At 34.5% G+C, this 15,195-nt stretch overlaps 2 protein-coding genes across 6 annotated transcripts in view; one reads left to right on the top strand and one right to left on the bottom strand.

The window, feature by feature from the left end:
• Positions 1 to 10,138, bottom strand: part of LOC106616094 (mucin-2) — a 118,449-nt gene extending 108,311 nt beyond the window's left edge. The window contains exon 1 of the mRNA XM_070109948.1: positions 10,057 to 10,138. Coding sequence (XP_069966049.1) covers positions 10,057 to 10,080 — 24 coding nt within the window. The 5' untranslated portion in view covers positions 10,081 to 10,138. The remainder of the gene's footprint in view (positions 1 to 10,056) is intronic.
• The window catches only part of if (integrin subunit alpha inflated), a 76,192-nt gene that overhangs the window by 12,767 nt on the left and 48,230 nt on the right, over positions 1 to 15,195 (top strand). For all 5 annotated transcript variants that reach the window (XM_036366044.2, XM_014232579.3, XM_036366041.2 and 2 more), the window contains exon 2: positions 4,015 to 4,519. In XM_036366044.2, coding sequence (XP_036221937.2) covers positions 4,203 to 4,519 — 317 coding nt within the window. In that variant the 5' untranslated portion in view covers positions 4,015 to 4,202. The remainder of the gene's footprint in view (positions 1 to 4,014; positions 4,520 to 15,195) is intronic.

Genomic DNA, 15,195 nt, shown 5'->3' with positions numbered 1-15,195 from the left:
AAACTTCCGCATTAGTGACAACAACAGAAATAACAATAATAATAGCAATAAGGAAAGGGAGACAATAACTTGAGCGCGTTTGTGTTTGTGTCTTAATTGTGTGGCAACATTTACCAAATATCAAATATAACTCGGACTGGTCCATATAAAAAGCGTGCAAACCGAATCGATAAATCTTTTCTCCTAGATCGGTACAACCTTTTGGATGTGCATGTGAAGTTTGACCCCCATATGTCAATTAGTATGTGTTTAGCACGAGCTTGTTTACGAGGCGAGAAGTTTGTTTGGTGATTTTTCCATGGAAAAAAAGAAACAACGAGTTTGCTTGAAATTTTCTTTGGAATAATTATTGAAAGTGTTTTGGGTAGTCTACTTTATCATGAGCACAATTATTTGATTGGTACAAAGTGAAGGTCGTGCTGTTATCGAAAACTTTCCCCATTCGAGTCGTACATCCACTTCTGTACATAACGATATAGTTAAAGTGCTGGAAAAGTATACTGTTGGCATCAGAGAGACAGCAGAAAATATCAACACCACTCATGGATCGATCCATTTCGTTAATAGTTTAAGACCTGAAACTTTTTCAAAAACGACGTCAAGTAAAGGTCGCAAAAGAAATTTTTGAGAACGTAGCTGAGGCACCTTCATTCATCAAATACATCATTACTGGTGACGAGAAGTGGGTAATTTGTATATACATATATGGTATATTTACATACTTACATATATGTATACATAATTATATATAAATCTTATATAAGTTTGTATGTGTGTACTTGCATACAACTCTGTGTCATGTATCTTTATTTCTTGGCATTGAAAATCAATTCTGCTCATTTCTCGCAATGCTCTTCAACATTTGCGGCGTGCAGCAACATACATACATACATATATATTTACGTATATGGTATATGTAGAGTCAGTTTGTTGTTGCTCTTCGTAGTAGCATTAATTGATGGTTATTGCCTGTATTTGCAGCTTTTCGATTTTTTTTTGTATTTTTCTTTAGGTTTTTGTGGTCATACATACTTCCATATCTACGTTTCAATGTTTTTGTCAAGTCAACACGCAGCAATGTTTTCCAAAATTGTAACGAAAATCATTAAGGCATAAGTATATGTGTATGTATGTGTGTATGATTCTACAAAAGGCTCGTGAAATTTTATATTTTCGTCAGTGAGCGCCTCTATTTCATATACAAACATAGGTTCATACTTATTTACAATATATGTATATTTCTGCTGTTCTATAAATTGGTTTCTTGATCTTGTTTCTTGCCGTTCGCTATTCTTCACATTCTACACATAAAATAAATAATGTACACACGTATGTATGAGCTTCATTGCCTTCTGTCAGCGCGTGTTACGTCAGCGATATTTGCTTTTTATGTTGTTTCATTTTGCATTTTTGTGCTTGTGTATCTCTGAGGCAATTGCAGAAAACAACGGTGACAGGTCCACTAGCAGATAAACTGGAAATTGTAATGACAACTTCAACTTGCCGTTTTTGCGCGATCTCATTGTGTATTTCTCGATTTTTTTTGTTGTTTGATTTTTGATTTATAATTTTTTACGTTTTTATATGTTGCGTTTTGGGGCTGTACTCATTGCTAGTCAAGGTTATAATCGCGACACTTTAGCGCCAGCGCTAATAAATTGGGCCTGTTGTGTAGGTTTTTGTGGTTTTCGAGTTATTTTTGAGTTGTATAAATAATTTTTAAATCAAGAAAAAAAATTATATAATAGTTAACAATAGTTCTAATTCTTAACAAAGCTGGTAACTGCATATAAAATTTCATTATAAATGTCTTATTTTTATAAAATTAAATTTAAAAAAATATAAAAATAAATATCTGTACTTGTATGAGATATTTATGAATGTACATATGGATGTGTAATAATAATATATAAGAAAAAAAATATAAATAACTGAATAAACCTTGACTGAGTTTTTCTTAAAGTTTATGTAACTCATTTGAGTATTTCACCTGGAAATCCATTTCCAAACATTTGTTACGCCAATAATAACAGTAAAATTTCAATTATCGTTTTCTTAATAAATTTGTTTTGTGAAATCGGCTGACAGATTATTTTCACAATGAGATTGAATCTAGTATTTTTACAGACACAAAAGATTCAAAACTTCAGCATATATATAAAACAAATGTATAATAATTACTTTCTTGCTTAAAGCTGAGCCTAGCATATAAGCGATGAAGGAAACTCTAATATATTTTCGATTTGTTCATACAAGTAGCAAAAGAATGCTCAACTCGGTCAAAATTTTCCTGAAGACAATGGTAAAAATCTTTGCTATCAAACATATGCATTATTTGAGTGTGGTTTTGATGAATTTTTAATGCGGTTCTTTGAAGATACTAATACTACCCACTGGCTTTTTTCATCATGTTATACTGGATTTGAATTCGTTTCTATTTTATTGTTTGAAAAGAGTATATAAAGCTTGCCAGAAAGTTTTTAACAACAAGAAGAAAATGTCGGAGACCCTATAAAATATACTTATTAATATAAATAATCGTTTTAAACATGTCCGTCCGTTTATCTATACATACTCAGTTTTGAGATATCGATCTGAAATTTTGCACACGTCCTTTTTTCCTCAAGAAGCTGCTCATTTGTTTGAACTGCCGATGTTGGATATACTTTAGCATATAGCTGTCATGACCGATCTAAATCAAGTTCTTGTATGGAAAACTATTGTATTTGTAAAGGGCATTATAACTCGGTTATTTTTTGGTGATTCTTCTTTTGTAGCGAAATAATCTAATATTCACAAATTTTATGAAAACTTTAGGCAAACCTTCTATCTGTAAATTCCACCAAAGAATAAACCTAAAAAATTGTATGTAACTACATATTTTAAAGTCCCTCTATTATTTCATAAATCTTTTAGAAACTATGAAATATTCCCAATATGTTGGACGCTCGTTCCTCGCAAACTTTTTCCTTTGTGATTTCTAATCTTATATTACTTGTATATATAGCCACCTCATTTTTTTGTTTTTGTAAGATCAGAAACTAATCAGAAAATTTAAACGAATACTCAGATTGAGGTTCCACATGAATCAGCTACTATTTTTGCTTTTTGGAATTAGTTCTAGTATGAAAAAAAAATATATATAATGTATTAGCGAAAGAGAAGGCAAACTCATCACCAGCCAAAGAGACCCTTACTTGTATCCCACAGCTACGGAGCCTATTTCATACATTTCTTTCGCTGTGAAACAAAAAACTGCTTATACATTTTTTTTGACGGCATGATAATAGGGGTTTCGGCGTTCCACCCGTAATTTAGGCAATTAGTAAACCAATTGTCTACACATACATTCAGGGGGTTAAATTGCTAATATTAAGAGGATAAAAGAGGGCTATTATTGCTTATACCATTTATTGCACCAAAAAGTGAGAGACATTGTTATTCGTACCTTTATTTCTTCGTTAAAATGCTTGTACCAATATATTTGAAATGAGGGCTCATACGTGGTCGCTACTGAAGGTAAATTAAAAATTTGAAGGAAAAATTCAATTATTAAAGTGGTTTAAAAAATTCTTGAACTTATATTAAAAATTTGGAGGTATTAATACTTTAATTATTAAAAAAAAAAATTAAATAAATAGAAATAAAAAATTTACGGAAATAATAAAAATAATGAAAACGTCCACTATGATTTAAACATATGTATCTAATCGGCCTCAGATATGTTCTTAAACTCAAAAAACTAATAAGTTGAAATTATAATAAAATACAAATCAAAGTATAGTGGTATTTAAAAGAAATATTTTGTTATACATATATTAATTTAGACATAAAAAAGTGAAAATATTTTATAAAACTTAGAAATCAGCTCGTGAAAACCTAAAATTAATCGAAATATAAAAAATAATTAAAGTGTTATAAAAGTACAATATTCAACAAAAAAGTTACAAAAGATTATTTTATCAAAAACAAAAAAAAAAACCTAATTAATTTTTTCTTTCAATTTTCTAACAGTGCAGCTTCTCCAACAACATTTAATCTGATTCAAATCGACGCTAATGACACCAAAGCAACTAATCTGAAAGTTTCCCCTAAAAAACACTGTCTTAAAGGTGTTACAAGTGCTAGAAGATAAAAATCTTAAACCAAATTAAGAAAATAAAGAAAAAACAACAACAACAAAACAATCAGCAGCACACAAAATGCAACTGAGTACAACGAAACGGCAAAGAGAGCGGCACTTGCCGCCCAACAACAGCGAAAAAAATACAACAACCTCCAACAGCAGCGCCCACGCAAGCAGCTATAGCAACAACAATGGCAGTGTCAGCAACATCACAAATCTTCACAGCAGTCGAGTGCCGTTGCTGCTGCTGCTGGTGCTCCTGCTGGCGTGCAGCAGTCACGGCTACAACATCGATCTGCCCAGCTATGTGACGCACGTGCGCGAATCGAATACAATGTTCGGCTTCAGCATTGCATTGCATAAAGGCGCTAGCGGATATGCACAATCGAATTCGTAAGTATTTGGAATGAAGTGCGGAAGTGTGGCGATGAAGCAGAAAAAAGCATGATTCTTTCGAAGTAACGAGATACTAAAATCAAGATTATATGCATCTGAATATATGTATGTATGTATGGTGTATATGTATGTATGTATGGTGTATATGTATGTGCTTGTCGGTTGCATCAACTGCAGCGACTGAGAGGGAATGCTTATTTTATCGCCCATAATTCATTTATGTATGTAATGAATGAAATGTATTCGTTGTTTTTGTTATGCCTCAGACGACAAAATAACTGTGAAATATGCAGCATTTATGATACTCATTTTGATTTTTTATGAGCTCGTATTTGATTTGACCGTACCGTTAATTCGGCGTTAATATTTTGCTTTAGGTGACATAATCCTTAAAGTCCCTTGCTTATTTCGGCAAATAGAAGAGAAAAAATTTAAAAGACACACTATAAGTCCATATATGGACACGATTTTCATAGTCTCAAATTCATAGTTTTATTTTTTTTTTGTATAACTATTTTTATTTATGTTTCGAAGCTATTTTTACCTCTCCGGTTAATTGTGTGTTCGCTCAGATAATTTGAAATTCTAGTTGGACGAGCCAGGAGTAAAAGAAGTGGTTCAATGAATGAACTCATCTTTATTATCGACTTCACAATTTTCAACTCTTTATCGACTTTTTATAAGTCTGGGCTGGGATGGCCTTCAGTGCCTTTAACAAATTTTGGTTTTTTCGGTGATTTTTGGATAATTTGTGCAGCGCGATTCCCCAGATTGTTGAACAGTGGTAAGAAAATCATCGACTAAATGATCCTGTTGAGATCCTCTGCTATCTCTATGATGCGAACATGTCGATTTTAAATCATTGTTTCTTTAACTAATCATTGCTTTTTTTACCTTTTCTCGCATGAGGCAAGTTTTCGATGACTTCATGACCTTTACTGAATACTTTGTGCCACTAATTGACATATGGAATTTAGAAAAAAAAAATTTTTGCAATTCGATTCGCGCACGCAGTTTAATGGTACGAGTAAAATTTGATCAAATGTATAACGAGTATTTATCCTTTTTTTGTATTATTCCTCTAAGCAGTGAGTGGTTAAAGTAATTTGAAATATGGACATGTCTCTGAAAGATCTGCTTCATCCAAGTATATCTTTTCCCAAAACAGATAGCCTACTCGCCACTAATCTGATGTCATGAAAGGGGTGAACTATATAAGTATATTCATCAACTTAAATGAAGTTTAGTTCATATATTTCTTTCTTAAAGACATAACATTCTAAACAAATTAGTAAGAGCATCTCAAAGTCTTTTCTTAAATGCTTATAAATTTTAAAACAGTATGTCTTCGAAAAACAAATCACTTAGACAATAAACAAATAACAAATACCGCTGTAGATTATCTCACAATGCCGGGTAAACTTCTCACATTCGAGAGATAAACCAGCACACATACATTCACACATTAGTATATCAAGAGTTTAGCGCACAAAATACACAGGCTACGAACCGATAACCTTTGAGCTGTTTCAAAGATATCGCAGACGCCTCGCCGCTTCGAAAGAATAATCTCACAGCAACGCTATCACCCAAACAATGCATGTATGTGTGTGCTTGTGTGAGCTTAAGCGTTGATAAGTTCAGCTCAATGCTGATGATGTATGGAACACAAGCCATTCAATGAGATCTTGCAGTTTGAGATTAGCACAAACACACCCATCAAATATTCTCGAGATAGTGTATTTAAACGCCTTGTAAATTAACTGCCTAAACCTCTCACTTACTTCTTGTGTTTGTGTGAGGAGCGCATTGATGCAATCGCCGTTAATTATTTTTTTAGTGCTGTTTGGAAAGGAGAAAAAATGAAAAATTGAAATCTAGAATTCTTTATGCCTCTTATACAAACATATATACAAAACCAACTGCCTCTAAAGCAAATTGCTTTAAATTCGCGATTTATTGCAGTTTTATGAGCTACGCCATATTTTGTGTTAATGCCTCGTTTGAGAGCAGCTACAACATTGATTTTATACTCTAGTTATTTATTTTTTTTACACCCCACATGGCATTTGATTCACACTCTCATATATAGTTTTGATGGGAAAACTTACGATTTGGCACGGTAAGGCCACTTTGTGGGCATTTGTGTGACCTTCGTTCTTGTTTTGCTGCCTATTGAGCTGTCAGCTATACCGTTATAGTGTTGAAATCAATTTCGAAATAATGATTTACGAGTGTTCGAATTGAACCTTGTTTGTAAATGAAATTGGTGATTGAAGTATGTGCTACTGATGAAAGTGAGGTTAGAGGATCTTTTCTTCAATTGAGCGAAGTATGCATGGTTGCCAAGCACAAATGATCTGGTTAAATGGTTGATGGTGTTTAAAAAAATAGTGAGAGGTTAAATTGCCAACGAAAAACTGCTGTTTTCAATATATATTGTTAATTTATGTAGTGTTAAAGCTTGCTTAGTCGACACTTTAAGTTGTCTCCAATAAAGAGGACTGAATGTTTTTATAAAACAACACGGATTAGCTCAATTGGATTAAATGTTTATAATGTTTAATCATTCTCCAAGTCCAAGCAATCTTCAAGGAAATTGTTCAGATCGAGTCGCTAAAATATATAGCTGTCTTACAAGTTGACAGATTAAAGTTCTTATAAGGAATCTTTGGTATTTTCGAAGGGTATATAGCTTCAGTGCAACCGAACTTAACGTTCGGATTTGTTTTATTTTTTTTGATATTTATTTTATGTACCCTTGTAATATGAGTAAACAAATTATAAAGAAATGTATAGTCAAAATATCAATTGGCAAAAAATGCTCGAAACTCGGGCGTCTAGTCTAGAATATTTCCTTAATCTGTTTAAGCTCTTTCCTGGCGTTTTAAATGAAAATTAAATTAGTGTAAAAAGTTTTTTAACTAAAAATTTATTTTGTATGATCATAAAAGCAAAAATATTTTTAATTATTTATTAGAATAATAATTTTTAATATTTTTTAAATTAAAAAACTAATTTTTATTTTTTGATTTTTTATGTATAATTTCCAAATCTTGAAATATTTGGAATAATTGATAGGAAATGAAGCTCGCACGAATTGCTAATATTCAAAGAAAACTGTTCTTTTCGTAGGAGCTTAATTCATTTTTATTTCAAAGACATACATATAAGTATATGTACATATGTAAGTATATAAATGTATATATGCATGTAATTCCCGGAAAATTATGCACCAAATTTTTGTTATAAAAATATTTTTGTTTATAATTCTTGGTAAGTAGGTAAATTACATATCTTTCCATCAGCACTCTACACACGCACATATGTACATATTTAAGCAGAAATTACCCAAAAACTAAAGTAACACCAGCACTGATAAATTAACATGAACTAAAAGCTTTTAACTGCATATTTTCCCTTTGAGAAAAGTAAATAAATGCCCTCTAATTCTGCCCTGCACCGAGCGCGTGGAGTGCATTTTACCAACTAAATAAAAACAAATTTGCAGTCGGCTCGTAAGAACAACAACAACAACGGCATGCAAAGTAAACACAATGTGAAAACAAAGGCTGAGTGAAAAACACATTTTCTTATTACCACATTTGGGCAAAACAGTACACAACTAATTTGTTTATATTAGCGCTGGGAAGCTGCAAGTTTATAAATATGTATATATGTGTGTGTGTGTGTGTGCCATTAGGGTAATTTAGTTGAAAATAGCAGCAACTATACACAAGAAATGAGGTGTTGCTTGTAGTGCGGGGAGGGAAAAAGCTGCCGCTGGTAAAAGTTTAAAAGCGAAGGAATTTCTTATAGAAATGTGCATGTGTGCACGTGCGTGTGTGAATATGAATCACATGATTGTTTAACTGATTACACAGTGCGGAAATATTCATTCCGAATCTGCCAGTTTCAGCGCAGCGAAATTTATCAGCTGCTGAGCAGTAAATACCTAAATTATCTGAGTACAATAAAAACCACAAAAGTAATAATGAAGAGGAGGAAAATTAGAATAGCTAAACTGATATATTTGTACTCGTGTAGTCTTCGGAGCATAGTCTCTTAGGTTTTGTGTGCCTTTAAGCGTGTACTCAACTCTCTAAAGTGATTTTAATTGTTTTGCTGAAGTGCTATCTTTTTGTGCGGCAATCAGCGTTTGACGCATTCTAATTTCATTTCGTTGACAACAAATGACAATGAACATGCGCGTAAATGGCCGCACACAAATAATTGCCCCTCCGAGGAGCGCCTGTGAAGGCAGGAGTAGGCAGACGGCCATTAGGGTGTTCACGTTATTTTGGGAAAACAAAATACAGATAGATATGTAGCTTATACTGGACTGATACAAGAAACTTTCGAAGAAAGGGTTAGAAAAAATTAAAAAGAGCTTCACGGGAACTTTTTACTTTATTCTAGAATATTTAAACATATTTTGATTTGTAACCGTACCACAGATCGTTTTCAACAAACGGAATTAAATAAAAAGGTTCTAAATAAAATTTATATTTTATATGCAATTATTTAAAATTAACTAAATAAAATCAATCGATAGAATAACTCATAAAAAAGATTTTGGTTTGGTTGGATTTTGGTAAATAATATAGACATTTTGTTATATGGGGGCTTGGTGTAGTATTGATACGATTTTATCCATTTAGGCACAAGGATACACCGGTATATACAAGTATATACGTTATAAAATCAACTGGTGGTTCGCATATTTTTATAACTTTAAGAGATAAATGGGGCTAAAAGAAGCTGAAACATATATATTGACCCGATTAACCAATTTTTGACACAAAGGTACAATATTATCTGGAAAAGATTTACTCTGAATTTGAATAATAAAACTCAGACACCGATGTTTATGGTAAAAATGAGCTACAGGCACCGAAGCGCCGGTCCGATTCCGACTATTTTAAGTCGTCATCGCTATTAAAATAACTTCATTGTTGAAAATAATCATAGCGAGTTGAAAATTCTGATATATGGGAAGTCGGTGTGGTTGGATTGGTGTTATAGGATTTAACCTAAAAGTTGTCGATGCCACGTTCATTGTGCAAGTTTTACATCGATTCTTAACCTTCATCTCGGTTGTGAAATTTAATGTTCTAACGTATTTAGTTAGACAGGGGTCCTCCATTTAGTGGTTTTCAACATAACCGTTATAGGGGCAATAGGCGTGGTTATTACACGATTTCATCCATTTTCTCAGTGTCTATGGATGTACCGAAAAGATTCGTCTTCAGTTCAATTTGATACAAAAAAATACTGATACTATCTCAACGAACATTTTAGCCAAACTATTGAACGACCTACCCTAATGCACAATGTAATAATAGTAATTGTGTGACATTACGAAGTGTCTCTCTTATCACAAGTTGAATGTACGGAATGCCACAATGATGGAATCTCAAAATTTCGTAAACAATCGTTAAGGAGGATGATTAGCGGCAATGAGCCGATGTGTTGTTACTCAATTAAAAGTAAAACAAGAGGAAAATGGAATGGAATAATGGAATTTCGCTTACCTTGCAAATTGTAGTTGCAAACATGTGCTCAGCAAAATACAAGCAACGGCAAATTTATGGCACATAACACAAATGCAACACACAAAACTGAAAATAGATAACAAGAAGAAATAAAATTAAATAAGATCAGTAAAATAGAGAAATAAAGAATAGCAGCAGCTACTTTTAAGGTTAAACAGTTCAGCGCAAAGCGGTGAAGTTTAAGTTGAGTTCGGTGTAAGGCAGCGACGATTCCAGCGAATTTGGGGCATACACGCTGCCGGAGTGTTGGTCAAGAGCACAAAAGTAACTCACCCAATTCGCAGTTGTTTGTGACCATAAAAATGCGCATGTAATGCCCGCTTGTGGGGCCGCGAACAAGCGACTCTAAGCCTTATGGTGGCACTCTATAATTCTTATTTTCGGCTTTCACAACCAGTCAACGGTTATTAAGCCATATCTACACATAAACACAAACGAACACACAGTTGTATGGAAGCGCGCCACTTGTTGCTCCTTTAAATTTATTGGCATTTGGTGTCGTCGCCGTCTGGTAGCTGCCTTTTGCGGGCGTTTTGCGGCCATTTGACATTCTCTGCGGCACTCTGAAATCCGCATTGTTGCCCATTCTGGCCTCGCGTGCCCAAGTTTCCTTAAGCAGTCATGCATGCAACCAGCCAGAGCGCAAGTTGTTCGCAAACACACACACAGTTATGGCGCTGGCAGCAAAAGCGATCCTCCAAGCGGCAGCAGCAACAGCTGCTCCGTCATACGCTTGTGTTATGAGTGGAATAGCTGCTATATTATTGCTTAGCTTGTAGTTGACACCATTCAAGCCCTGTTTTTTTTTGCTTGTCCGTCTCTTCTTTGACAAATCTTTCGATCGATCTGCGATCGGTAATCGTTGGCTTTCATGGCTTTGTTTGCAAATATTGGAAGAATCAATAAATACATTCAATTGCAGTGTGTTGTGTAATGCCAGAATGCCTAAACCACTAGTTGACTGGTTGTCTATGTTGCTGTTGTTGCCGGCTTTTGTCTTGTTGCGCGCAACAATGACGCGCCACCGTGAACTCAATAACAAAAACCTCGCTAATTTTCAGCTAAACCACAAAACTTGATTTTCGAATTAAAAACTAATAAGCCTTAGTAGTTTATCGTCAAATAAAGAACATTATAGTTTAAAAGTAATATTGAGGCATGAGTTTGGTAGGAGTACGAATGAAATTTGTCAACAAAGTCAAATACGTTTTTTAACTCTTGTAGGAAATATGAATATGTATTTATTTTCAGTTGATGGTATGATAACTATGAAGTTTGTATAACAAAAAAAAATTAAATGATAAAATGTCTCTACATTTAGACGCGCAATAAAAGGTATCAAGCGGAAGGATTGTACCAATTTAATTAAATAAATTTTTGACACATTAAAGACTTCTTTCACCCCAATCTTTCAAATCGTCGCAAAACATCATATTTTGGAAATTGGACTTTACACGATTTCTGAACAGATGGCTTAAGTATGTTCCTAATGATTGACACCTTAAGAGCTGAATCCATTTCGGGAAAATGAACACAAGAAGCCAATAAAGGAGTAAATAATTGTTAGATATATTAGATAGACGGGAAAACATCTAGCTTGATGCTTGATGAATTTACATATATTTGAAAGTATTCTCTAAAAATTTGAGTTAATCCGACAATTAGTTTCGAGCGTATTTGTACGAACTCTTTAACTTAGGGTATTTGGCTTCCAAAACTTTAAACGCGTTTTTCTCGAAACATTGTTTTCAGAGTCGGTGAGGAAATTTTTCCGGAACGGCTGTACCGATCGACTTGAAAGTTTTACACAACCTTCTTAGATATATTTACTATATAATGATCGAAGTAATAAAAGTTTTGATATTTATTTTGATATTTTAAGCCAGAAATTAAATAAATTAAGAATTGTGAATTTTTCACGAAAAACGATTTTTCGTGTAAGCCGCCATATTTTGACTAGTCCTTCGATCATTACCTGTACTCATCTATTGAAATAATTCTTTTTTTTGGTTTTTGGGTTTGAGAAAAGTTTAAGCAGAAAAATCACTGCCAGACATTTTTGTGGAAGTTCTCCTTGATATCTGCTACAGGATCAGAGAATCAAAAATTTTTCAAAATTAATCACCGATTATTAGATTACGTTAAACTCTATAAATGTTCATTATTTTTCATTTATTTAATTTTTGTGGAATAAGAATACTATATTCAACTTAAATTTTAATAACATCACACAGAAGTTGCAGACTTCCTTGTTGCTTTCACGTTTGAATTTTTTGGCAAATGAACAAAGCTCAAGAATAACGAGTAGAGAAGTTGGCGAATTGAAGATGGTTAATGATAGTTTTAATGACGCATATTACAAAAAGAGATATAGAAATATATGTAGATAATAGTACATTCAAAGTATACCATAAATGTCAATCGGTCCTCCTTTCTGTCTAACTAACTAAAGTAAGGACTTACTTGTAGACGAATATTTTTTTCAACATACAACTTTCTCCAGAGGCAAAATATTTATACAAAATTTGTTGATATTTTTAAACCGCTCAGCTCCACTGTTGCTTTCATTCGCTTGCAATATGTTGCTGTTGGCTGTTGCTGCTGCTAATCGCATTGTTGGCGGCATTAATATTGTATGAGCTTGTTGCAAACACACAACAACTGACACTTTCCTGACTTGATGCGCTGGCGATAATGTTTCTGTTTGCCGATGATGTGTTTGCCTTTTTTGTCAGCGACTAGCAAGTTATCGCCGACAGACTTGTTGACTACGCGCTGCACACCAAAAGGTGGTTGGCGATTGCAAACACACACATACACATATATGTTGTATGTAATATGGGGTTTGAGGCAGTTTTGCCATTTAACATTTCTGTGTCAGTTACAAACAAACAAATATGAGGTCTGCGCTCAAGACAACCAGCGGCAGTGACAAAAACAACAGCAGCACTGATGGCAACAACAGTAGATGTAACGGATGCGAACCATTTGTGGCGAGGCAATTGTTGAAGTTGCAGCGAGTAATAAATGCACAAAAACCATATATATGTTTTGGTGTGTGTTTGTGCGTGTATTTATGTAAATGCGCTGGTGGAAACAATAAAATGCATTTGTACATAAATTTGTACATAAATTTGTACAACTAAATCCACTATTTCGCTTATCTACGGTTACTCTGCTGAATTGTCAATGAGCCTAACTTTAATGTGCCATAAATATATTTGTTGTTGTTTTTGTATTTTATACCCTGAACAGGGTATATTCAGTTTGCTACGTAGCTTGTAGCACCTAGAAGAAAACGTCGGTGACCCTATAAAAATATATATAAATGATCAGTGTGACGAGGAGTGTTGATTTAGTCGATATCGGACTACTATAGCATATAGCTGCCATACATATCGAACGATCAAAATCATATCCTTGTATGGAAAAGTCTTTAGTTGATAAGATATCTTCCCGAAATTTGGCTCTGAATATTTCCCAAAACAAAGCTACCATCTCCAAACTAATCGTTGAGATCAGACCACTATAGCATATAGCAGTCTTACAAACTGATGATTCAAATGGAGAATTGCCAAGACAACGGTACAATATCCGTACTAATTGTTCAGATCGGACCACTATAGCATATAGCTGTCATACAAACTGACTGAAACATTTTTGTGAAGGGTTTTATAGCTTCGGTGCAACCGAATTTAACTTTTTTTGTTGTTTTTGTTCTCATATTTTTGTACGAGCCATACGAAGGTAAGCACAATAACCGCAAGCGTATAAGAGCTACGTTTGATCTTTATCGACAATTACCGAAATTCAGATGTTCTCTATGTACATATATGTATATACCTACTGTTATGAGTACATGCCAGTGTGTGTAAAATTAGAAAACACCTCGCTTCACCGCAACCGCAACACAATCAAATATTAATTTTGTATACCGATAGATGCTATCAGCTTGAAAGGCGATAGACAAAGTCAATGGGACGTGCCTGCCATTAAAAGATACCTTTGAGCGACACATACGGACATACAAAAACTATGCGCATGCGCGTACTGAAACCGTATTTAGGGGCGCACTCACGCATGGCGCTGACCAGAGCCACTACAGAGCGCCATGAGGCACCAATGTCAACACGCACACAACAGTCAGCACGTCACATTATACTCGCTATAATATCAAAATACCAATTTAGTGGACGCAGTTATAGCATTTTTATTCTTTTCTGGAATAATTCGTTGCCATTATTGTGTTAGAGGCGCATGCGGAAGTGACGAGAAAGAAAAATGGGTAGAAGTTGAAAAGGTGTTAGAGGGGAAATACAAAGCTGGAAAAGGCAGCGCCGCAATCGACAGCGCGGCAGATAGACAGTCAGTCGGCGTAACCGAGCCGAGAGTCGAAAACCGAGAGCTATGAAAAGCCGCTGTCAGTGAAGCAAGTCAAGGGTCTGCTGTTGTTGTTGTTGTAGAAAATGACATTGAATGTCAAGGAAATGCATAAATATATATACTTACATACATACAAACATAAGTCAGTCCATACAAATATATATGTGAATACGTACAACATGTGAAGTGCAAGTAATGTTTTAGGCTTCCAGTCAGAAACACCCGCAGCCTAAGTCAGCGTATCCAGTGGCACCTTTTAGCACACTCACGCCAATGAATGCCCACATATGCACGTTACATACATACTTTAGAGTTAATGTGTAGTGAAAAATTGTATTTCAATTCGAGTGTTTGTGTGTGTGTGTGTGACACGCTTTGGGAAATTGTTGCGCGTCGTTTAAAACGCCTGTCGAACATATGGGCGTGAGTTGTGAATGAATGCACCGAATGCGCATGAATATGTAAATGCGACTCCTTAGGTGCCTTTAGCGCATGCGCGGCGCACACATGAGCCCTAGCTGATCGTGCTCTCGTACAAGTCGTAAAATTTAATTATGTTTCACTTTTCGGCGCTTGTAGGCGCACACATGTGTGCCTTACTTTCTTAGTGGCTTATTTTCAAACATTTGGCAGGCTGTTCGATTCTAGAGGGAGACGCACGTGGTGTGCATGGTTAAACGCAATTGTATGCTTAAATAGTCCACAAGTGTATGTGTGAGTTTCAGCGCCAGCACA

This window comes from Bactrocera oleae, chromosome 5 (genome assembly GCF_042242935.1).
Source record: "Bactrocera oleae isolate idBacOlea1 chromosome 5, idBacOlea1, whole genome shotgun sequence".
In the NCBI taxonomy this organism is placed as follows: Eukaryota; Metazoa; Arthropoda; class Insecta; order Diptera; family Tephritidae; genus Bactrocera; species Bactrocera oleae.
Note: the sequence above shows the minus strand (reverse complement) of the source record. Positions and strands in the feature narration are given on the sequence as shown.